Genomic DNA, 25,929 nt, shown 5'->3' with positions numbered 1-25,929 from the left:
CAATGATACCATAGGGCAAATACAACAGAGAGGAGGAGGTCTTGGTCTCATTTCGGCTCTCCTGAGAGGCAGAAAGCAGCTGCAGCAGAAAGGAGGAAGTTGGTAGTTACTGAAGTGCAAAAGCAGGAGGAGAGGATGAGGTGTGTCAAGACGGTGTCCCAGGCTAAACACGGAGAATGTGAAACGGCACAAGACCTGTAGACAGTGGAACAGTGGAGGGTCAGTTTCCTGATCAGGTCCACATATGTTGTTCTTCCATCACTGCAGAATGAGTGGTTAGGGGAGCATGTAATTTATATTCATCACCTACTACCCTGAAACACATTCTTATAGAATGTAACATGACTCTGGGCCAGGGTCGCTTAACTTGTCGTCATGACTAGGCACTGTGATGCTTGGTATTAGAACTGGAAGAACATAATAAGATCAACAGCTCGCTACCAATATCAGCAATACCTGGCATCCCAGAGAACAACATTCCTCCATCCGAGAGACCAACCAACAGTAAAGGTATTAGAGCTAAGAATCTCCTGGGACAATTGGAGGCTGCTAGATACTGGAAAATACAGGCAGATGTAGGCCAGCCTTATTATCTCACCCAAGATTGCTACAACTACACTTTGACCTGACATTGTCCTGGGGTCAGCCTCAGCATGCCTTGTTCTGTTGGAGCTAACAGTGTCATGGGAGGATTATGTGGATTAGGCATACGAGTATTCACATCTCAGCTGGGTGATGAAGGAATCGCTCCACCATTTGCAACATTTAGTCTGAAGAATTTATGTAACTTTTGGTTATCCAATTTTTCAAGAGGAATATTTGTGCAAACAAACGGCTCTGTTAAGTCAAAATGTAATATGTTATGTGCTTGCATGGTTCAAAAGTCCATTGAAAAACCATGAAGTCAAGTTTTTTTTTTGTTTCTTTGCAAGTAAAACAGTCAAAGTACTGCTCTGGCTTTCTACCTTTCTTTTTCGGTGGATCCTTGAATCTAAATGCCTGTCAACAGATGATTTTAAGTAGTTCTACAGTAACGTTGCAGGACGTACAGAAGAGATTATCTCCATCGCTGTGTAAAACTCCTGCTGGATACTGCTTTACATGATGTGCTGCAGACATATTTTTAGAAACATCCATTTTGATTACATATGGTCAGATAATATAATTACTGCAAAGCACTGTGTGCATGGTGAATAGTACACGCAGGCACACAGCAGAGCTGTACAGTTTAGTGTTTTTTTTTTTTTTTGCATGAAATACAAATAATAATTTTGAAATGTATTTTTTATTTCTTTAAGAATATCAAAAAAATCGTGGTGCCACACTAATTTCACAATTTCTGCGCAGTCTGTGAAATCATGATTTACACAGGACCCTACCTATCTATGTCTGATTGTTTTTTACATTTAACTCAATATGAAAATAAAAGGTTTGCGTTATTTTGTTGTTTAATGGTGACATTTACTTAGATCTTCCCAGAGGCATGATGTACATGGTTTCTTTTCTACATAGATCATTATTTTATGTGCTAACTGTTAAAAAAAAAAAAGTCTCTTTTCAAACCACTTCTAAGCTGAATTTCTGAAGTGACATGGTTTTAAAACTGTAATGACTGCTCCCTCTGCAACTATGGTAACTCAGTAATGTGAAATCTATACAGTAAACACCACAGCTGATTGAATGCCAACACATGCTATCCCGTAGACATATACTCAGTATTATTCTGATTATTTACTGAACCTAATACATTCAATTAACAGTTGCCCTTAAAGAACTATATTTTGGATTTCAGTATCCATACATGGCTCAAGGGCAATCAGCTGGATGCCTTGATGTAGAGTAGGGGTTGTGGAGTTACATGTATTAGGGGTCAATTTGATTAACCTACTGTATACCCTGCCACAACTGTATTTTATCAACCCTGCGTCCATGGTTATACTGGGGTTACTCTTAGAAATCAATGGTTCATAAAATACATGTGGATTCCCTGATACTGTTAGAAAAAAAAAATAGCTTGTTTGTCAAACCATCCACAATTAAAAACATGTAGAGTAAAAATTAAAATATTAACATTTTCTATATTTACATTATACATAATGTACATTATTCAGAAAGTTACTTTTGTCCAGTTATATACAGGCCTATGGAGCACATTTTTATGGTATTAGCTACACTGAGTTCACCTTGTTGTATTGCTTTACAAAGAGACTCAACTGGAGGACTCTGCCTCTTTCACTCGGCAGGTTTTGTGTACTCATTTAATTAATTGGAACCGGCTAAAAATAGCTACAGCTGTAAGAAAGGACCCTTTACCGATGACTCAGAAACCAGTGGGATTAGCAACATTATTTAAAAGTGTTTGATTTTTCTCAGCATTGTCTGCACAGTTTGGAAATCTAATTTTAACTGCAGGCTTTTTTTCTCTCTCCTGTGAACGCTGTTAATTATTACTACTAACACCTTGCCATATGGATTCTAAAAGACCAGCGACAAAAATAAACTAACTCACTCCTCCACTCTGTGTATTATTAGTTCTGTGAACAAGCTAGCTTTCAACAGGTAAAAGAACAATGAATCAGAGATACTTTGAGATTAAGCATGAGCAAAGGCTATTGGTTTATATTATAAACTTGTCTCAGCCAATCAGGTTCAAAGTAGAATGGCCCCATAGGTAGATGTTCTCACTTTAAACAGCATTTTCAAGCAGCCTAGGCAATCCGGTCTAAAATATAAACTAAAAACACATTTTAAAAATGCTGTGGCTAGTTGAACAACAAACTTCTAATGTTTCAGACAGCTCTACAATATAAAGGTCCAAACATAGAGAAGAAAAAAACACTGCTCTCGATCTGTCTGTTAAAGCAGAAATCAAACATTAAACACAAAGTATAACCTGACTGTTCTGCATCACTGAAGTTAACGAGAGCCTGGAGTATAGATAGAACAGTTTAAAATAGCATGACACAGCAAGGATTCATCAGATCGTGTACGTGTTTTCTACTGCTTAACCACCAAATCAACAGCCTGTCAAAAGTAACTGGTGCATTATGTGAGCTGCTTTCAATATGGATGGAGTCTGCCTTCGCCAAATTACCTTCAATGGCAATCCAGTGGTTCTGTACTAAAGGTCATATTCATATATTATATTAAAAATATTCGTATTTTGATTTACCAATTCTATCACAATGTACTGGACCAACGCGCTGTGTCGGTCTATTACAGTGGTTTCAGCCCCAGTTTTCTGCAGCTTTAGAGTTCTATGCACAGGGTTATAGTTGGAAAATATAGAATATACAGTGTATGTACTAGGAAATATCTGAAATACACTTTGGGCAAAGTTCTCAAAAATGTTACTCCATCATTTAGAAAAAGCACAATAACGTTACGAAACCAGAAAAACTCAGCATCTGATCAGCCTGATCACGTCTATACTGGTATGTGTTTATTACATAATTTTCTTCTCTGGCAAAACTTATTTTACTTATTTGATTGGCACGACACTAAATCTGTAATAGAATTTTCTCGTTGGCATCAGCATTTGCTCTTCTGATTGTAGATTTCTGTTCTTTTGCAAAATATCAGTAATAAAGTAAACCATACTATTGCATTTTAATCTAGGCTTTATTCTCTTTTATTATAATATGTTTGACTAAAGAAAACATTGTTTGTAATACATGTTTTTTGGTGATTTATTCACTAGGTGGCACTATTCACCAGTTATTAAAATAGAGATTAGCAGCAGAGGAAATGGGAATATAAGGGTTGGATGGGTCTTCTATATGTAACTAAGGCTGCTAGATTTTCCATTAATTACACAAAATATAACACTCACCTGCTGTCTCCAAAAGCGTCACGCATTGCTAAACAGAATCATGTTCCCTTGTCCCTGTGACCATCTATCAATGTTTCGGTGACTTGTCTACTCCAATTGTGTTCACTGGTGTTATGCGCAGAGGATGTTACCATGGATAAGTTGTTGTTTTTTTTAACTGAATCATAGAGGTCCTGGTTGATCAGGTAAGGACATTCAACATGTGAGTGTGACACACAATACTTGCTGTGACGAATTCAAGTTTTCACTCCACTGTGACAGCAAAACACTTCAGCCTTCAGCTGTCAAGTGTCTACAGTATATTTATACCATTTGATTGTAGTTGATACCTCAGTGATAATCAAACTGTTTGAGCGAAGACAGACAATAACTGGCTGTAATATTCTAAATAGCCATATACATGCATTTAAAAATTGAAGATCCCCTCTTATCTACTATAGTTAAGGCTACAATTTTGTTGTGTAGGTCACGAAAATTGTGAATTTGAATAAAGTTGCTGAAATTTTGGAACCAACATAGAACCTGAAAGGGAGAATTTCAAACATTATTTAGAGAGATACGGGTATGTGACAGTGAGAGATGTTTTAGTTATTTTAGAATGACAGGTGAAAGGTTTGACAATCTGTTAAGACTGTATGCCTTTCCAAAAAAGACGCACCTCACAAGATTGTAGATGATGTAATTCTAACTTGGTGGCACAGGGTCTGAGACCCTCAACTCTGATCAGAAATTATGTTGGTGTGTGAAGTTTTGTACTCCTAAAGTAACATTTAAACGTGTCAGTAGTCAAAAGCAATTGGTTTTGGTGCACTGCTTTAAAGCTCTTGTGTTTGTCGATGTAGCTAAAACTTTGGTGACCTTTCTGTCAATTCTTGTACAAAGTGACACTGTGGCAAACTTGTATCCTTAACTATAATCAATCACTATGCACTAAATATGATATTGGGCCACCGCTTGCCTTGATTGCAGCTTTAACACAACATTATATAGACTCCCCAAGTTTCATCATTCCACTGGTGTGGTGATGAGAGGTTGGCAGACGATTGTATTGGTGAATGCTTTGTTTGAATACATTCCAAATATGTTTAATTGGATTGAGATCCAGGGATTGTGGTGGCCATGAAAAATGCCTGCAGTGTCTGTCATGCTCTTCAAACCATTCATGCACAATTCTCTGGGACAAAATGTAACCATTACTGAATGGACATTTACCTTCTAAAGACCCGGAAACCAGAATAAGATATATCAAAGCTGCTTACCGAGCCTGTGACGCAGTCATGGCCCACCCCTGAGGGCATAAAGGGACTGCACACACAGATTTTGTATAATTTTACCTTTCAAGACTGACCTGACAGGAGAGCACTTGTTGCTTATGAATGTATCATTTTCACAAATTATTGTGTTTTACACTTAATTTATGTGATATTTTATTAACGCTGTAATAGTTTTTCTATTTACATGTATATTGAGCACTACAGCCTGTTGTTTGTTATGTCCCGCAGCAGCCTTGTGCCCCGTGTGAAGCCAGTGGCTTGAGTCGCTTCTTTCTAGGGATCAAACACCATAAGTTGGCTGACTTCGTGCTCTCACCCAGGCTGCATAGCTCCAGACCGAGATACATGCTTCGGTTCAGATTGCTTGCAGTCTTATCCAGAGAATATCGCTGTGGTTTTGGTGACTGCTTTTGCATCACCATTTCGAAAGCTGTTAGTACCTCTAACAAGAAGGCTTCCCATAGTCTTGTGTTGGTACTGACTAAGTGATTTTGCCAGTGGCTTTTACAGGTGGGCATCCCTGTACATTTCTACCTGCGGTAACTGTCCCAAGGGAGACTGGACAATGCACATGGGAAAGTAGCTCATGGAGGAAGCTGTCTTCAAGGTCTTCCTCATCTTCTTCTGCCTCTGCCTCTCCTTCTCCTCCCTCGAGGTAGAAGAGTTGCAGGCCCAAGCGACTGGTGGACTAGGAGCAGATGGAAAAGCTCTGGCCAGCTGTTTCCCACCAAGGAACAGTGCTCGCAGAGTTACTGCATGAACGCTCTGTTCTGCCTGCCCCGTCTGTACCCTTGGGGCCCCAGGGGGCTATGAGTGTAGATTGGCAGCAGGAGGCCATGATGTCCGTTGCCGCCTCTGAAGAGGGGGGTGAACAGGAGCTGACGTTCACATCTGAGGACGTGGAGTCAGAAAGCAAATCCCCTGCGGTTAAGCTCTCCCTTTCTGCAGAGCTTCTACCGCTGATCAAGAGGGCCACTGCAGTCTCGCAAGTGCCTTGGACTACACAAGGTGAGATAAGGCAGTCCATCTGGGAGAGGTGGACAAGGAAGAGCCTACCACCTCTCCCGTGTCTCTCCTCCAGTCCCCACCAGTGCACTTGGATTTTCTTTTTGAGATCCAGTCGTCTGGGATCATCTGGCTACAGCTCCTGCTGTTTCCTGGTCAGTGGACATCCTATATAGGGTGCTGTGGCAGAGCAAAGCTCTGCCCTTTTTAAATTGGCAGGGATGGGGTTAATTTCCCCTACCTGCCTGGGTTTATTATGTCCAGGTGGCTGGGGTTGATTAGTTGATTAGGTTAATTAACGATCAATCAGCGCCCAGCCACCTGACATAAAAGGAGGCCTCTGCTTCTCATTTGGGAGGAGGGAGCTGAGGAAGCAGGTTGGTGTTTTGTTGGTTGTGATTTTTCAATTTTCTAAATCCAGTGAAGGCATTGCCCAACCTGGAAACCTTTATTTTGTACATTTTGCTTTTTGTCTTTTGTTTTTGTGTTTCAATCTCTTTGTTTTGGCCCTTGTGCCTTTTTATTTTTGTATCTATTTATAATAAAAGTATATTTTTGAACTGCAGTCTGTCTCTGGGCCTCTATCCACTCGCCAGCCTGCCACAGGTGCATTATGCAGAGAAGCTGGGCCTGGCTCAATTTCCACCTGTGGAGGCTTTAATTGCCATTTTGGTACAGGCGCTTTATTTAGCACGCCTGTTAAACAATGCTGTCTGCCCCAAAAGCAGTGCCAGGTCTTGGAGGTGATCCTCAAGCATGCCTATTCAGTCAGTGCTTTCGCCACATGGCTGGCAACTATTATAGTATTCTGGTAGCCTACTAGTCCTATTTGCTCAGGTCCCTGTCTGACAGTCACAGGCCCTCACCAGAACAGCTGGATGAGCTGTGCCTGGTTAACAAGAACCTGCTCTGTGTATCAAAACTGAATAGCATGCTGTAGGCAGGAACCTGGCTGCACAGATAGCTGCATATAGGCAACTTTTCCTTTCCCAGGCACGCATGCCTGATAAGAACATAAGAACATAACAAATTTTACAAATGAGAGGAGGCCATTTGGCCCATCTTGCTCATTTGGTTGTTAGTAGCTTATTGATCCCAGAATCTCATCAAGCAACATCTTGAAGCATCCCAGGGTGTCAGCTTCAACAACATTACTGGGGAGTTGGTTCCAGACTCCCACAGTTCTGTGTAAAAAAGTGCCTCCTATTTTCTGTTCTGAATGCCCCTTTGTCTAATCTCCATTTGTGACCCCTGGTTGAAAAAGTCCCTTGGGTCAACATTGTCAACACCTTTTAGAATTTTTTAATGCTTTAATCAGATCGTCGCGTAGTCTTCTTTGTTCAAGACTGAATAAATTATTTTTTTTTAGCCTGTCTGCGTATGACATGCCTTTTGAACCTGGATAATGTTATGTTATGTTATGTAGTATTTATAATGTATATTTGTTTTGCCTGTGTGCAGTACCTTATACTTTTTATATTAAATGTCATTTGCATGTGTCTGCCCAGTTCTGTATGCTGTCTAGATCATTTTGAATGACTGTTGCTGCTGCAACAGTGTTTGCCACTCCTCCTATTTTTGTGTTGTCTGCAAATTTAACAAGTTTGCTTACTATACCAGAATATATGTCATTAATGTAGATTAGGAAGAGAAGAGGACCTAATACTGATCCCTGTGGTATTCCACTGGTTACCACACTCCATTCTGAGGTTTCTCCTCTAATCAGTATTTTCTGTTTTCCCTAATCCATGTGCATGCATTTCCTTGAATCCCTACTGCATTCAGTTTGAGAATTAATCTTTTATGCAGGACTGTCAAAATCTTTCTGGAAATCTAAATAAACGATGTCATATGCTTTGCAATTATCCATTGTCAATGTTGCATCCTCAAACAAATCACGCAGATTGACACAATCTCCCTTTCCTAAAACCATGCTGACTATCTCCCAGGATACTTTTACCATATAGGTAATTTTCCATTTTGGATCTTGTTGTAGTTTCCATATGTCAGGCTTATTGATTTGTAGTTACCTGGTTCGGTTTTGTCTCCATTTTTGTGGATCGGGATTACGTTTGCAATTTTACAGTCTGTTGGCACAACCTCTGTCTCAAGAGACTGTTGCATGATCTTGGTTAGCAGTTTGTAGACAAGTTCTTTCATTTCTTTAAGTACTATTGGGAGGATCTCATCCAGCCCAGGGGATTTGTTTATTTTAAGAGCTCCTAAATGTGGTGAACCAGGTGACTTACATCAACCACCAGGGTGGTATCAGGTCGCCCAGTCTCCATCATCTGGCCCGCAAGCTTTTGCTCTGGGCACACGAGAACCTCCTCTCAGTATGGGCAGTACACCTGCCCAGGGTGACAAACTGGGCGGCGGACCTCCTGTTACATGCCTTCCCACCGCTGGCCATGCTCTCACTGTGTCTGGAGAAAATCAGATAGGACCAGGCCAAGATGCTCCTAGTAGTCTCTTATTGGCCCAGGTGACTGGTTTTCGACCCTGATGCAGCTCCTGAGTGACAGCTGTGGAAACTGCTCAGTCAGGCACGGGGGTCCTTCTGGTATCCCGACCCATCGAGTCTGCAGCTCTGGGTCTGGCCCCTTAACGGCTGCTTTTGAGCCATCTGGGGCACAGTCCACATGTTCCCAATACAGGTAAACGTGGTGTCTGCCTCATGGGTTTGACCCCACAACCTGTCCCATGGCAGTTTATACTGCAATTTTTGCAGGATCTGTTTGACGAGGGAAAAGCCATGTCAAAATTGATTTGGTCTCCCCAGGAGCTCACTTCCTGGTGGGGCAATTTTTGAAATGGGCTCGATGGCTTTGGCCGCCTGTGAAAGACATTGTTCCTCGCTGGAGGTTAAACCTGGTGTCTAATGCATTCATGAAACCTCCATTTGAGCCCATGCATTCATCTGAGCTGAAATATTTATCACTCAAAGCGACTTTCTTGCTTGCTATTACCTCTGCAAAGAAGGTTAGTGAGATGCAGACATTCTCCATTGCAAACCTGCTTACTTTTTACAGAGGTCAGGACAAAGGTTACGCTCCATAACAATCTTGCCTTTTTGCCGAAGACTATCTCAACATTTTCATGTCATGTAAGTTATTATCATAACCCTGGTTCCCTGAAATAGAAAAGTAACCATTAACCTTCAAGGTCGCTGCGTCAATGACTGAGTCACAGACTCGGTGAGTAGCTTTGATAATCTTATCCGGTTTCCAGGTCTTTGGGTGGTAAATACCCATTCGGTGAAGGTTTACATTTCAATTTCATGGAACCAGGGTTATGATAACGTTGAACCATGGTGGAGGGTTGCTTTATTGGGATACATGATCTGCAACAATGCTTGTGTTACTACTACTACAACTACTGCATTAGTTTCAATCAGTCAATCAATCAATATATATTTTATATAGCACGTTTAAGAGTGGACCACCATTACAAAGCGCTTTACAAGATAGTGAGGAAGTTTAGCCTTTAGAGTAATGAAGACACCCAGGGAATATTAAGACAGTCTTGCCATTAAGACCACACTCTGTCAGCCACTCTTACAATGAAAACAGACTAAAGACCTGAGGACCAGCACTTAATTAAGCACTTAACCATCTTACTCATTCTCTTAGGTAGCAGTATTAGAGGGATTTAACTCAACATATAATGTTGTGTGTAATTATTCTCTTGTCCTTGTCACGGTGGAATAACATTCAAGTTTAACAGACTAGTAGATGCAATTAGCTCCTTGTGTAACAGTCACATTCACTTTAAAGGCAGTTAATCCTAATTCAAATATAATCTTCATGCTAATCCAGCACTGTGCAAACTAATATTAGACTCGAAATGTCTGCCACTATCTCCTGCTGTTTTAGTTTTTTGTATTTAGTAACAACTTCATCACTGTGCTTAATAAACTGTTGGCTGACCCAGCTGTGCATTATTTTTACAATTATACTATACAATATATAACTCTGAACATCTCTGTACATGCCTAGAATATCAAACATTAGCCAATACAGTATATGCTTCTACAATTTGTCTATATATGAAGGCACTGTGCTTAATTATTCCAAAACCATTACAATTTCAGTACCTGTATCACAAACTGCAGACAATTATACTTTTTAAGTTGAAAGTAAAAATGATTTGTATTTAACCAGATTTTTTATTACATATGTAAACGTGGTTACTTTGCTTTCTAATTAGCTATCTATTTGCCATCATAAATATCCTCTAAGTGTGGCTAAATCCCATAAAATCTCATTTTAAAATAATAAATTAAACAAATGTATGTAAATATAAACTTGGTCACAATTACATCATTCATTAATAACAAATTAACACCCTCAAGGTGTTGTAAAGAGGGGGAGAAAAGCTCTCATAATTATTTGTAGAAATTAGAAAATTCTAAGTAATTTCTTGATGGCATATACATCTTTTGAATATGCAAATAAAACCTGATGGAGCGATTATCCTTTTAAGACCATTTCCCAAAGCAAAACAGTGGATTCAAAGTTTAATTGGTACATGACTTTTTTCTATGTAATTAAATCACATTTACTACACCCAGGTACACTACATCCAGGTACACAACAAAATAGATGCCAGATTCAAGCGCACTGAACAATCAGAAACTTCTCAAAGTCTTTGAGTGGCTCCTACAAATTCAATGAATCGATCTTCTCTCAAACCATACCACTGTCGTAGAATGTGCAGTGTAGGTCTGGACAGACTAATTTCAAATAATTTCAAGTATTTTGCTAATAATAAAGTACAACAAAGCTCCCCTTTGGGACTAATTATTTTAACAGTTAGCCTACCTCCTAACCTACCAGACCTACCCCCTGGGTGAATGAACATAGAACAAGGTTGTGTTTTAGATTGTTTATTGTTAGGTAGCAGGATGGGGTCCCAATATATTCTCAGTGTTTTTACACATAATAAATGCCATCTGAGTATAGTGCAACTGTTTTGTTGGATAGATTGTATTCAGAAGGTAAATAATGTTTACAAAAGGCACAATCTGATATTATTATTATTATTATTATTATTATTATTATTATTATTATTATTATTATTGTATTTTTAAATACAAGACAATAACTTGGACTACATTTTTTTGGTCCACCTGTGGTTTTACAAAAAAGACGGATTCCTTTTTAGAGAAACACTGTCGTGTAAATATGAATAATGCGTTTATTTTTTACAGCTTGGCTGAGCTGGTATTTGAACCCAGACTCTAAGGTTACATTTTTGCATTGAATATATTATCACATTATTCTCAGCTGTGTCAAAATAAAGATCATACTGTAAAGCTGTGAAGAGCTGCTGTTAATTGGGACTGAAGCTCAGTTGTTTAATCTCCTGGGAAGAAGGCTCGGGCTGATAGCTGCATATTGATGTTGTGGGTATGGGATATCTCCCAGCTCTGTCAGGGACTGCCACTAAGAAGCAGCTGTTACTCAACCATATTAATTACTTGCCCACTGAATTAAAAAAAAAAGAAAAATAGACAGGGAGATACAGTGAAAACAATACACCTTCAGTCTGTTTTGATGGGTTTAAAAAAGAAAATGTATTTTTTTCTTAATTTGCATAATATCCGTATTATAGTGGAACTAGGTGCTTTCTGAAAACTATAAATGCTCAATCGTAAATTAGGAGGTTGTTATTATTTGTGATTGGTTTTGGTGTTGGTGAATTGGCAACAGAAGAAAGACATTGAGCAGGCTCTGGAAACCTTCAATTGGACAGAGAAACAGAAACCTTTTGTTTGTTAATCTGACAGAGTATATGGTTTTACTGCACGAATAATACATATGATAAAAAATAAACACAAAACCTAGTATGTGATTAACTATAACAAAATTGGGCAGTAGTATGAAGGGCAATTGGAAATGTTCAAACCCTTTGAGGATCAGATTTTAGAGTCTGACATTATCTTTGTCTGTAAAAGAAATTACAAATCGGTGTAGATCAAAAATAGAACATATAATAATAATATTACAGAGGTCGGCTGTGAGCTGTGCATTATCTGCAGAGTCACTTAAAATATTAACATTTTATCCACAGGATTGAGAACAAGGGGGTTAAGAGACTTGGTCAGGGTCATACAGTGAGTCAGTCAGTGGCAGAGGTGGGATTTGAACCGGTGACCTTCTGTTTACAAGGCATGATACAGAGATTTATTTTAAAAACTACACTTTTGAGACCTATTTACTGAATACTGCAGTTCCATAAATCTCACTGCAGGTAAGATTTATGTAATTATTTTGTTAGTTAAGGTAGCAGTAGCCAAATGCTTATCAAGCATCTCATTCAAGGTCTAAATATTAAAGCAGAATGTGCAAACATCCTATGACCTAAAGATGTTTTGGCTCTGGGTTTGTAAAGTGAGCTAATGTCCTGTCTTCTGAGTGAATAGCCCCAGGAGGCTATTGCACTTTGCTGCAGCACATTACTGCCGTCTGTTCTTATTGGAAATGTGACTGTATTCTTTATGGAATGCAGAACTAAAGTAAAGGACTATTTACATTATTGATGACTGGGAAAAACAATGTGTACAATCAAAGAACCCTTTAGGTTCTGAAACCCGATTCCTCAGAGCATTAGAACTCTGCATTCCATAACGTGCTTAAAAATGCTCTGCATCAACACTTCTCCATGCTAGGCACCATTGAAACAGTTAGCTTGATAGTATATATGATAATATTGCTCCCAAGACCCCCATTAAAGGAACTACACAACATCTTGGAATTTCTTTTCTTTTTAATTAAATAAAATCATTAGGAAGGTTTTTCTGTGTCTGAAATGACATTATTGAAGCTGACATTCTGCCCTTGGGTGCTTTCTGAAAATAACGAGGGAATCTGATTTAAAGAGGCAGGAAAAACAATCTGCAGTTTGTATTATGTGCTTCTGGGATGCATTCAGTACCCCTAGTGACAGGGATTTAATTACCGGATTTTGCGTATATCACACTTACTTTTACCTTAAATAGGTATTGATGATGACTTATTAATATAAATTATTAATACTAGTCAGCTTCTGTTAAACCACCTTAACATTTTAGAACCATTTACCATGTATCCAATTAACATGAAACTTATAATTGAGATCATGAAAATCTGAGGATATAAGGAGGAGTCACCTTCAACTTGAAAAGTGTTCAGTTAAAATTCTATGATAAACCTTCTTATAATTAGGGCTCTTTTGTTTTTTTTATTATTTTAAATTTTATGTGAAGTCCCTTTTGAAGTTATTTTGAGCCAACTCAGTTGATTAATTAAACCCTTGGAAACATGTTGATTGTGAAACAAGATCCCTTTGTTTTTTTTCTTCTCCCGTAATTTTTCTGTTTCGTCGATAATGTTAAAAAAAAAAAGGCACTTCCTTATTTTTAATTCAAACCGAACACATAAAGCAAGTGAATTGATTTAATTAAATCGTAGTTAAGAGAAAACTATTATTTGAAAACCAGGGTATACAATTTTTTGGCAATGAATCATTACGATTTAATCAGGGGACAATTTAATTTCACTTGCTTTTTGTGTTCAGTTTTAATTAAAAACAAGGAGCTGCCTTTTTTTTTGCATTATCAATGAAACAGAATAATAGTCTCATTTAAGATACAGAAGAAAAAACTAAAGTGTTCTTTTTTTACAATCAACGCTTTTTCATTAAGAGTCAGCTCAAAATAACGTTAGTGGGACGTTATCAATGCACAGGGAGCATTGCATTGGCATGGCACTCCTGCATGTCTCTTCACCAAACTGCAGAAGACTCTACATTTTCCTGTAGCTCTAGAATAGCTTATCCAATTGTGATTAAACTTTGTACTGTTACTTGTTTTGAGATAATCCTTAGATTGTATTCCATTTCCGTTCCAATGGTATGTATTGTAAACCTGGCACTGCTACACAAAATAATGGATTTGTTTTTTAGCTAAATAATTCATATATAGTCATTGGAAATATTCTGTGAAATATATTTCCTTTCACGTTTGTTAACGCCCATTTTGACATTGCTGACATATGGCACTATAACACAAGAGGGCAGTCTTGTTTTATTCCTTATGAAGACTTTAAAAAATCCATCCATCCATTATCCTTAACTGCTTAATCCTTTTAGAGGGTCACGGTGAGCTGGAGTCTAACCCGGCAGACACAGGGCGCAAGGCGGGACTACACCCTAGATGGGACGCCAGTCCATTGCAAGGCTTTAAAAAATAGCAGAAACTATTAGGTAAAATTGAAAATGTATTGTGTCTGAATCCTACCATATCAACATCTTATTATTGCTGAACACATTTTATTTTTTTGTTAAGTGAATTTTTTAAGAAAGTGATTTTGTTTCCTTTTTAGTTACTTTTGATGTATTTATTTATCAAAAGCCACTCCTTACTATCACTAACATTACTGTATAATAATTTATTATAGTGGTGTCATTTCAAAGGTGATGAAGCAGTGTAAATGTCTACTGGTTTTGGGTAAACTGTTAAATTACTCACTTCAGCTTTCCAGCTAACTACAAGTCACATGACCAATAATCAAAAATACATTTTACCAGAGCAATACAGTTCCCAAAAGATAAAGATCTGAACAAAACGCAGAGCTTTTTTATTCACATGACCAATTAACATTTATAATCCTGGTTTACATGAGATTGCCCTAGAGGAGGAAACCCAATGGAAATGGCGTAACTTGCATTAAGGTACAATTAGAGCAGATAAACCAGGAGTGTGAGGCTACTAAAGCCTATCTTGGAATTTTGATGTATAAATGAAACATGCATTCAGTGACTGCTGTAGCATGACAAATCCACAAAAGGGTGGCTCGAGTGTCAATGCTGTTTCTCATGACGTTCTGAAGTGCAGGCTATGACACTAATTGAAGTCCATATTGGCACACAGTATGGTATATAGGTTTAATGTTTCACTGCATGTGTAATTCACTATGCATTGTTAAGAGTATTGCATTGAACAAAAGGTAAGGGTCTAATTTTATGATCTCCCCCTTGGGGTTCATGTGCACATCACCAGGGATATATTGGAGGCAACCATACAGAGTGGAGACAGATGTACATATATCTAAAGAACTACTTATCCAATTGCAATACAAATTGTTAAGGACATTCTTTAGCACAATATTCTGGAGGTATATGGAGTTTGTGTGTCTGTATAAAGATATATTGTTAAGGGTATTCCATAATCTGGGGATATATTATATATATATAATATAATATATATTATATAATTATATATATTTATATAATCCGTTGGCAAAAAAATGTACACGTATGACACCGTTAATCCAGTACCAACAGAAGAAAAATGTATTAGGTCATCAGACAAAGTAATAGGTCATGGTTGTCTTCTTTTTCATAATATTGATAGTGTTATATTTGTAGTCATGGCTGGGTGTTATTGACGTGTTTTTTTGTTTTTTTTGTCTTCTCCACAGCCTGGCAATGTGAAGCTGTCTAAGCCGGTAGCTCTATGGACCCAGCAGGATGTCTGTAAGTGGCTGAAGAAACATTGCCCCAACCAGTATCAAATCTACAGTGAGTCCTTCAAACAGCATGATATAACAGGTAGGAGTGAAACATTTTATTTTTAAGGCTTTTTTTTTTTTTGGCCCACGCCTGTCTTAAAAATAAAGCGGCTGGAAAACGCAATAGGTTTTTCATCAGTCAGTTGAGGATATCAAAATTTGATATATATATAGGTATATATATATATATATATATATATATATATATATATATATATATATATATATATATATATATATATATATATATATATATCTGTAGCATTTTATGTAGCATTGTACTAGAAATGTAACCAGTCAACCCGGCTATAACATTAGTTCTATTCGGAGAAAATGACCTGAGATTTTAAGATGTCCTCAATGGATAACCATGATTCATTATTTTTTCAGCTTGTTTTGTTCTAACAGACACTCCTACACACACACACACACACACACACACACACACACACACACACACACACACACACACACACACACACACATTTAAGGAATTTTGACTAATCATTCATTCATATTGTGGACTCACTGTGTGACCCTGAGCAAGTAACCTCCTTGTGCTCCATCCTGCGGATCAGATGTTAAATCAATGTCCTATTGTAAGTGATTCTGCATATAATGCACAGTTCACAGCCAACCTCTGTGAAGCACATTGTGATGGTGGTCCAGTATGAAAGGTGCTATATAAAAATAAAGATATTATTATTATTTATTATTATTATTATTTATTATTATTATTATTATTATTGTGCCTTTCAATTCAAATACATAGTTATTTCCAAGGTTTGAAAATGATATGATAAAATGAAAAACAAATGATGTGTAGTACTGTGTGGATACATATGTAAATTAAGGTATGCAAGCTATTTTAGCCATGGGTGTGTGGTTGCTTTTACATTTGCATAAAAATATAATGCTAAGGAAATTCCCAAGGTGGCATTTTGTTTTTTTGTGCTCTTCAGTTCCTTTTTAACACAACCGTCTTGGGGATATGTACAAGCCTTGCCTGCAACAAACCACACTACTTAAATAAACTACTCACATAAAGCTTTATTTTCGAAAGGAACCAAATAACAATTTAAGTACATCTGCAGGTTCCTACCTTTTTAGTACAAAATAAACATCTCGTTTAGTACATAGCAACAAAATTATATTCCTATGAGAACACTTCATGGCTGCACAGCTTCCTAATCCCAAGAAGTGCACTGTGGTGTAATAATTCACTTAATATGAGCCCCACTCTCACATTTGCTCTTGTTAAAAGACTTGTTTTTCCTTAATTTTATATATATATATATATATATATATATATATATATATATATATATATATATATATATATATATAAACCTGAAGTGCATACTTCTTCAATAATCAATATCGTTCCCATCAGTGGAGTAAATCACCTACAGAAATGCTTCCAGTAACTTATTAAATCTTTCCTAACAACCTAATTAAAATGAATCCGTAGCATTGCAGAAAATGGTGCGACATCAGCTGAATCTTATGAAGTGGTGTCACTGTGTTGCGGCTCTCATTAAAATGCAGGGCAGCGTTTGGGTAAAGCTGCAAACGGCTTCCTCACCCAGTCATTAAGATTCTTAGCAGCATTGTAGGATGTGGGTTCCTCTAATCTATTTAAACCCTCAAATACAGATATCTTTGTAGAAGACTTCAAAGAAATTAAATCTTTAAGCCTAGGAGAATTTCTTTTCTTTTCTAAAACTGTACTGCTCATGAGACATTAGAAAGCTAATAATACAGGAGGAATTAGGCATGGAGTAGGTAGGTGCAATGTAAGCTTCCTCAAAAAGCATTGCTAGTGCACCTTAATCCTGACCTCCTTGGCTTCTCCCAAACATAGACTATAAACTGCTTGCTGGAGTGTTTCTGTTGCCACAGCACCAATACAATATGTAAACACTCCTTATTCTTGAGAAAGAAACAGTAAATGAGCACAGAATATGGCTAGGGTCGCCCCTCATCTCTCTTCTACTGAAGTGGAGGTACTTGTTCAAGCCTTTTAGTTTAGTTTAGTTTAGTTTATTCACATTGTGCAAACAGAGCCAACACAGGTACATCTCAATAGTGCAGCACTAATACAAAGAGAGACCCAAGTAGACCATACTCAATAATAAACAATCCAACAATTACTGTACCTCCAAGTAACATCAATAAAAACTCACATACACCTAATATATATATCTTTGCAACTAATGTAAGTTCGCCTCAAAACGCAGATGACACTGAACAGCAGTTTTAAACTAGGAGAGGCTTGACAATGACACAGTGGAATCCGAAAGGGCATTCCATAAGCCTAAGACTGTGCCAAAGAAAGAATAACGACACAACTGAAGGCGAGAATAACTGATGGTCAGGAGCAGCACTGTGGAGACCCCTCAACCGAGATCTTTGACAAGCACAGACTGGCATAGAGGTAGAACACAGTGAATGCAGAACCTTACACAAATTAACAAGAATAAAATAGGACCATCGGCCACTTAATGGTTTAAGACAAGAGCGACTAAACAGGTTGTCATATGCAGAATCCCAGTTCCACTCATTTAATACAACCCTGCAAGCACATTTTTGCACAGACTCGAGCTTCTAAGTATTGTATTTTTGAAATGGGTCCCTGTCCCGGATTGAAACAGTACTGCGAGTGAAATGATAAATGCGCTGCTTGTATGTTTATTAAATGAAAAGGTTTAAATAAAATACAAACACATTGACAAAACAAAACGGCCCAGTGGCCAAACGAACAGACAAACAAAACATTAATACAAACAAGTATCGTGCTAGTTTAAACTGGCATGCTTAGCAATTGTTTTCTTTCATTTTAATATTTTAAATTCTCTCCTCTCTACACCCGTTTTCCATTTACCAAACACAACCCCGAGTGAGTGCTTCGTGTCCCTATATATTCAGCTGTGCAGAGATTCAATTACTAATTAATCATTCACTTGAATCCCAGTACGTGAAGTAATTTGTGCAATCCCGCGCTCGCATGCCATCACATACTTTATCCGCACATGAAGTAATTTGTGCACTCCCCATGCCTAAATATATATATTTTAAATCACTCTTGCTACACAGACCCATTTATATCCCATGAACCAACATTTAACACACTACACGCAACATATGACACATAACACACACATGGGCGGGGCACACTGCCACAGTCCCAGACAAAGCAGTTGTACTCTAAAATAGGTCTTACACTGGTTACACTGGTTACCAGTAAGGTGTGCATTACAGCAGTAATGTGCTTCAACCTCTTACCTACTGAATGAAGCCCTTCAGAAACTGTTAAAACTATCTCGCCGAGTTTGTCACCCTTTAAATTTTCAATCACCACCTGAGGTCATCTGATACCAATGCTTTATTAAGCTTCACCAGGCTTTTGTTCTTTCAGCTGTGGAATTGCCATATTTTCTGCATTATATAAAAAGATAAATAAAAAAGGTCTTTTAGTAGACACTGTGTTGACAGGTACTACCGGATCCAAGACTGTACAGATTGTACAAATGCCAGGTGTTGTACAAGATACACAGAACATTCAGCAGCCGTGACTGGTAGTAATCATTGAAAATGTATTTCTGTAAAACCTTTTGAAAACACCTTGAAGATCTCAGCATCAGTGTCAGTCTGGCTGCCCAGAATAGGGCTATTCAGTACCTTACATGTTTAAAATGTCTTTTATTTAGCAAGATGTGAGACTTACACAATTATGGAACTTCATATGAGGTAAGATTTACTGGAATTATTTGGTTAGCTTCAGCATTGATTAAAGAGTCCAAAACATACACTAATGAGACGGATGCAATCCTAACTGTAAATTGAGCAGACAGCACGTAGCACCACACTATGATAGATCATGTCCATGCTGTTTAAACCATGGCTACTTTGATTACTGGATAATTATGCTGTCTTAAGTAGAAGTATATTGTTTAAAAATTGTTTGAAATTTAAATTTACAGACAAAACTGGATTCAGCCTTCACAGAACAGCATCATTCTGTCACATAAAAAAATATATCTGTTAACAGGTTTCCACTGGCTGCTTTTTTCAAGCTGTCTGGGTTGGTAACTGCTGCTGGGGTGTCAAAACTTGTCATTTTGGTTGCTTGTGTCAAATGGTTTGTCACTGCCTTTTGATTTCTTTGAAATCAGGGATGTGAAAAAAATCTGCAGTGGGAAAATTCCAATTTTTACAAAAGGTTCTGTTTGAGAATATGGACTGCACATAAATCAACGTTTATCTCTTATTTATTTTATATGGGCAACTACCTGAATCTTTACTGTGGTTTGTACTTGCTAATTGAGTTAGTTACCTAATGTGTCACTTGGTCGCTGGTTCAGCACAGTGCCAAGACAGGTGGTTTTCATGGAACAGTGTGTGTATTTTTGCGTGAACAAGGAGTTAATCAAAATGATGGCAACACCATGGCTATTATAAAGTATAGCTTTGGCAGCGACAGAAACCTTTATGAGACTTAATCAGCAGCATTTAATTTACACTGTTGCAAACAATTAAGGAGTATTTAGAGATTGGTCAGAGTTTATATCCAATCGCAGGGGTCCACATTATTTCTAATAGAAAGATCAGCACAACCACATTCGGCTAAGCCAGCTGTGTTTTCCCTGACCTAACCTGCACTGTTGTTTCTCTCTCCCTCAGGTCGGGCTTTGATGAGACTAACAGATAAGAAGCTGGAGAGGATGGGGATAGCACAGGAAAGCCAGCGACAGCACATCTTACAGCAGGTTCTGCAGCTGAGAGTGAGGGAGGAAGTCAGGAACCTGCAGTTACTTACACAAGGTAGACATTCTCAACATGAAATATGATCAGCAGATAGAAAACCGGAGTTGTCTACCTACCTACCTAAATCCAGCTATTAATGAACCTTTACTGCAAATTTACCTTAGGTATGGTAGTCCAAGATTTGTGCTAATCAAGATCTGTTAGCTTACAAGATTGTTGTTTTTGTCCTGAAGTTAAACTTTTTTATTTTTTTTTCCCGAAAGAATTGCTTGTATAGATGATTTGAATAAGAGCTAATCTTGAATATGCAAAACATATAGGTGTGGTCATACACTAGGTTATCATTTTCAAAAAGCAATAATAAAGTTTATAAATGTGCTTTTAATGGCTTAACCTAGACGAGAGGGTTTTTTGTGGTTGGTTGCACAGCTGCCATTTCCTGTGTTATTTGTATTCTGCCCTCATACTGTACGAGTTACGGCAATACTACAAAAACAACAGTCAAAACAAAATGCCATTCTTAGCACATTTAGTTTCAGGATACATCTCTGTAAGTTATTAAACTCACCTAATTGGCTTTAGGAATTTAAGTCCATTTATTTTCTTTGTCATCTTTGGGAGGTTCCAATGACTTGCACATTTTAAAATGCCCAGGCTACGCATTATGATCTGAAATGTTGGAATACAATTGTCCTTAGTGCCTAGAGTAAAAAGAAAAAAAGTAGGGGGGAGGGGGGCATATTTCAACTACTGTAAATACTCTAGAATTGAATATTGACGTTTGTACATTGTACAGTATGTAGGCCTAGTTATTTTTACTTTTTTGTACTGTTTTGTGAATAGTGTCTTTGACAGTCACACAAATAGAGGAAGGAACCATATTTTACCCACCATCATATAACAAAAATGTAATGGATCAATTTAAACACTATTTTTCTTTCCCTGTTCGGGTAGAGGAGGCAAGCCTTACTGCCTCCATTAGGAGGGAAGAGTAAAAAATATTGACTTCAAATATATGTATATGAATATATCACACATTCCTATTGCATATCTTTAAGTATCACTGAACAGACCATAGGGTTTACAAACAGACACATTGGTTACCATTTCTACCTGCTGTGTTACACCATTCCTCCAGTATCATTTTCTATTCTATTTTTATTTACATATCCTTGGGCATAAATCAAATCATTTTTGTTTGACATGTTGTCACTCATAAACACACATCTTGTATTATCGCCAGTATGAGCTTATATGCACAGAAAATGTTTTTACCCCCCCCCCCCCCCAATAAAATATTTAACAAACAGACGCTCAAACTGTTCCTTCATAGACCCATTATCGTGTTAATACATTCTTTTCTTTTTTTAAATTTATTTCATTGATCAGTTTGCACGTAACAATGCTGTTTGGGTCTGTGTAGTAATTATGCTTTATTTGGATAGAAATAATGCATTCTGGGACATTAATGCAAGCCATTTTCACAGGGTGCATAACCTGATGTCAGTGAAAAAAAAATTAAAACCATCATGATTATATTGAAAAAGATATTGCAGGAATGCATACAACACAGCAGGCAGCAATGATAAATAATGTGTCTGTTCAGTAACACTTGAAATGCATTAATCGTATTGAGTGCATAGGTAATTAACTGAAATGAACTCTGTTGTTGGTTAACAGGTACAAACAAATTAAACAAGACAATAACACTGTTTTAAAACATATAGGGCCACATGAAAGGAGACTCTGTTATTCCTATTAATGCACCAGGAGATTTTTATTTTATTATTTAATTCATAGGCTCAGATTCAAGCCAGAACTCACATGTTTATGATACTTAATGAAGCACCCAGAGTTATATAATGTATGTGTAAATACATCACACACTGAATTCTCACCATTTTGGAAACTTCTTTTGCGTCAGAAATAGAAGCAGCTGCACTTGGTGAAAATGTGGTCAAAGTCAAATTGACCCTACTGCATCCTTACCTGGGCTTTTGCAGTCATTTCATTTCCCAGTGGAATTAGTTTCTGTTTAAAGAAGAAGATTCATTTGTGTAATAGAATAGGCTTGTTCTCTACTGGTACATTTTGAAGATTTGTTATGGATAGCAGTAATCCAGGTTCGAAATCCCATCAATCACCAAAACTGGTTTATCCTGGTAGTTTATTGGAAAACATGTATCTACTTGATTTAGTTTCTCAGAGTTTTACTTTTTCTATTTCTATTTCTATTCTGGTAGTTTGCGGTTTTTAAATTAACCAAACTCAGCTTTTTAGCAATACAGTAAATATATAAATCAAATCAAAAGGCGAAACAGAAGTCTCAGATTCTAATGCACAAGGAAGGTGTCAATAGCTTAATATAAAGTTTACAATATGTTGCTCAGACATTAAATAAAAATAAAAATAAATTATCTGTATCAGAATCAACCAGTCAAGTAGATCCTAGATGCTTGTTCAATCAATCAGTCAATCAATCTTTATTTTTTTATAGCGCCTTTAACGAGGGCCGCCATAAAGTGATTTACATGAAGAAAAAAACAAATAACTGTAATTGTATTAATAACAAGAATACCCCGAAAATAGTTACAAGTGTTTAAAATAAATAAAACAGTCAAATGATGCGAAAAAGTAAAACTAGTAAAATATTCCATATGGACGAGAGAATGTCATTTTAGATAATTGGATAAGCCAGACTATAGAAATGTGTTTTGTAATCGAGATTTAAAAACATCAACCCTTTGTAGGAACAAATCAATAATTGATAATTTAATGTTTATCTGGGTTGATTAGTCCTCTACTTACGCTGTTTAAATTGATGTGTTCCAAAGATCAAGGATTTACTATGAACACACATTCACGCACAGACACAAGGAATGTTTAATCAATAGTAGTATTTTATTAAGCACACAACTAATAAACAGAAATCAGAAAAGTTAGAAAGTAAATATCTTAGTCTCTAAGCCCAAAGACAATTCCAAAGCTCTCACTACATTCATGCTTGACTAGCAGGCAATTGAAATATGACACCACAGGTCTCCTCACACACCAGCAAGTAAGCAAGCAGGCCGTGACAAGTGGCTTGCTCACACACACACACACACACACACACACACACACACACACACACACACACACACACACGTGCGCGCGCGAGTGCGCGCACATCCACATCCACATCCACATCCACATCCACATCCACATCCACGCACAGAGTACATCTGAGAATGCAAACAATCTTAGAATATTTTCTGCTCTAAAATCTGAACAGACAAGTACAAAATCATACAAATGTATATTCTTGTATTGTTTCTGAGGTCTGGTGACCTTTCAACTCTTCTGACCCAATAGAAATAGTAAAGTGAGGCCACAACAGTTGAAAGGTCACATCAACAGAATTCAGAACCAGTCAGAGTAATGGTAAACATAATGGAAAGGTGAAAAAAAAAACAACATTTGAAGCTACAGTACTTACCCCTTAAAAATCTCGTATACACAAATCTTCTTATATCTTCCTGGGACTCCAAGCACTTTAGATATTGATTTTGGCTTTATTGACGCCTCAGAATTGCTGGAGTCACTGAACTAAACTCTTAAATGCAAATGCCTTAACCAATTTTAAAGAAATAAAGTTAGCTGTTGGGTAAAACACATTTGCCAAATTCCACAACTAAGGTAAGGTATTACAAAAAAAAATCCTATTTCACTTTCTGTTCTACAGACATAGTCGACCTGGCCAAAAAGTCTGGGGGTGATGCATCTTCATGGCACACTTTTATACTTTTTTTGTTTGTTTGTTTTTTAACAATACTGTTGAAAGTGATGGGATCAGAATTGTTTGTCTCTCTCCATAGTGCTATTTGTACAAATGGTGGATGTAGGTCACATTATTTCTTTTTTTATAAGCTGCTACTGTTTTACAGTCCTGGCTGGGTGATGTTACTAATATACTTTTAACCATAGTAGTATCATTTAAGGTGAACCCAGAATATAATCCATATACTATTGAAATCAATGGAACAAGCTTTTTCTAAAACATAAGAACAGATGTGGTTTGTCTTGGCTTGGCGCAACAACCACTGCTTTTTAGAGAGGATTATGTACTCCAGTGTCATTTTAAGCATTAACCTTTAATATCACGCACACAATTTGTTTATTCTGCTGTTCATTGCACATAATGACAGTTTTGAATGTTATACAGCTGAGGTTGAAAAGAAGTAAGTTGGTACAAGTGAGTACTGCTGTCGTCCTGGTTGGGAAATGGCTAAAGTATTTACCACTATTTTCAGTCACTTAAAAAAAAAAAAAAAGATTTTACATACAGTATACAACATAATTATTTTGGTATCTAACCTTTTCCTGTGCACAATTTGATTCTCACCCAGGTAATCTACAGGAAGTGATTGAGTACCAAGAAGTTGCATACCTTTTCTATTTGAAAAATCCGTATTTAGAATTGAAAAAGAAAAAAGATAATCTGTGAACCAGTGATAATGGTGCTAATGCTAATAAGATGTAAGAAAATGGATTTGAAAGTCTCAGTAAGTCTTACAAGTCTTATTCTTCTTAATGGTGTTTTGGTTTAAAATGTTCTGGGCAAAGAATTAAGTGCCTTTTTATATCTCAAGTTGTATTCTGAGCTCAGCAAGGCTGAAAAAAGTTGTCAAATCTCAGTGCTACAGAGATGACATTGGTGAGATGTAAAGGTCAGGTATGATTTATAACCTATGTAGACACACTGACTCATCAGCTATACAGTTTCACGGTCCACATTCTCCTGCTGTTATCAACTTGTCTGAGCATAAACTGCCAGATTGCCAACTAGTTCCATTTGTGGCAGGGCTGATTTCTGTTTTGTGAATCACAAGTTATACTAGGTTTTCAACTAAGTAACTTTACAGAATTACACATAGGACCTGACTGCCCTTTTACCTTTTAAAAATACTGCCGAGAACCATTTCAGTTGTACAGTAGTCCCTTGCTAAACCGTCAGAAGACACACAATGCCGGAAGACAGACAGGTCGTCCAAAATGTTAAGGTTTTAAAAAAAATAACATACACACACACACACACACACACACACACACACACACACACACACACACACACATTTATAGTGCTCATTTTATTTTAAATGTATAAATCATTGTGATAAAATAACTGTAAAGTAGGCCTCTACAGTATACAGTACAGTAGTACTTTAATCTATATGTGACAGGGAGGACTCTTTTGCTGGTTCTTGTGTGGATGTGTGCAGCTGGGAAGCATAACAAGAGGCCAGTTGGCTCGCCAGGTGCTGAGCTGATTGGGAGGTCTGGATTGGCTGGGGGCTGTGCCCGGGGATTCTGTGCACAGCTCAAGAAGCATCTGTGTAGCAGCTTGAGGTGAATGCACCACCATGCTACACAGAGCGACGCTTTGTTTACCTCGAGGAGGAGAGCATAACTACTACGGAAGCCTTCATCTGCAAGACTGTGCCTGTGGAGGCTCAGC

The 25,929-nt window shown here is 37.4% G+C and overlaps 1 protein-coding gene across 3 annotated transcripts in view; it reads left to right on the top strand.

Annotated features, from left to right (window-relative positions):
* samd12 (sterile alpha motif domain containing 12) overlaps nt 1-25,929 on the top strand; it is a 116,796-nt gene that overhangs the window by 29,382 nt on the left and 61,485 nt on the right. For all 3 annotated transcript variants that reach the window (XM_041245654.1, XM_041245655.1, XM_041245653.1), the window contains exons 3-4: nt 15,576-15,705; nt 20,349-20,489. In XM_041245654.1, the coding sequence (XP_041101588.1) occupies nt 15,576-15,705; nt 20,349-20,489 (271 nt within the window). The remainder of the gene's footprint in view (nt 1-15,575; nt 15,706-20,348; nt 20,490-25,929) is intronic.

Source organism: Polyodon spathula, chromosome 3 (genome assembly GCF_017654505.1).
Source record: "Polyodon spathula isolate WHYD16114869_AA chromosome 3, ASM1765450v1, whole genome shotgun sequence".
Classification (NCBI taxonomy): domain Eukaryota; kingdom Metazoa; phylum Chordata; class Actinopteri; order Acipenseriformes; family Polyodontidae; genus Polyodon; species Polyodon spathula.
This window is presented reverse-complemented; position numbering and strand designations above follow the sequence as displayed.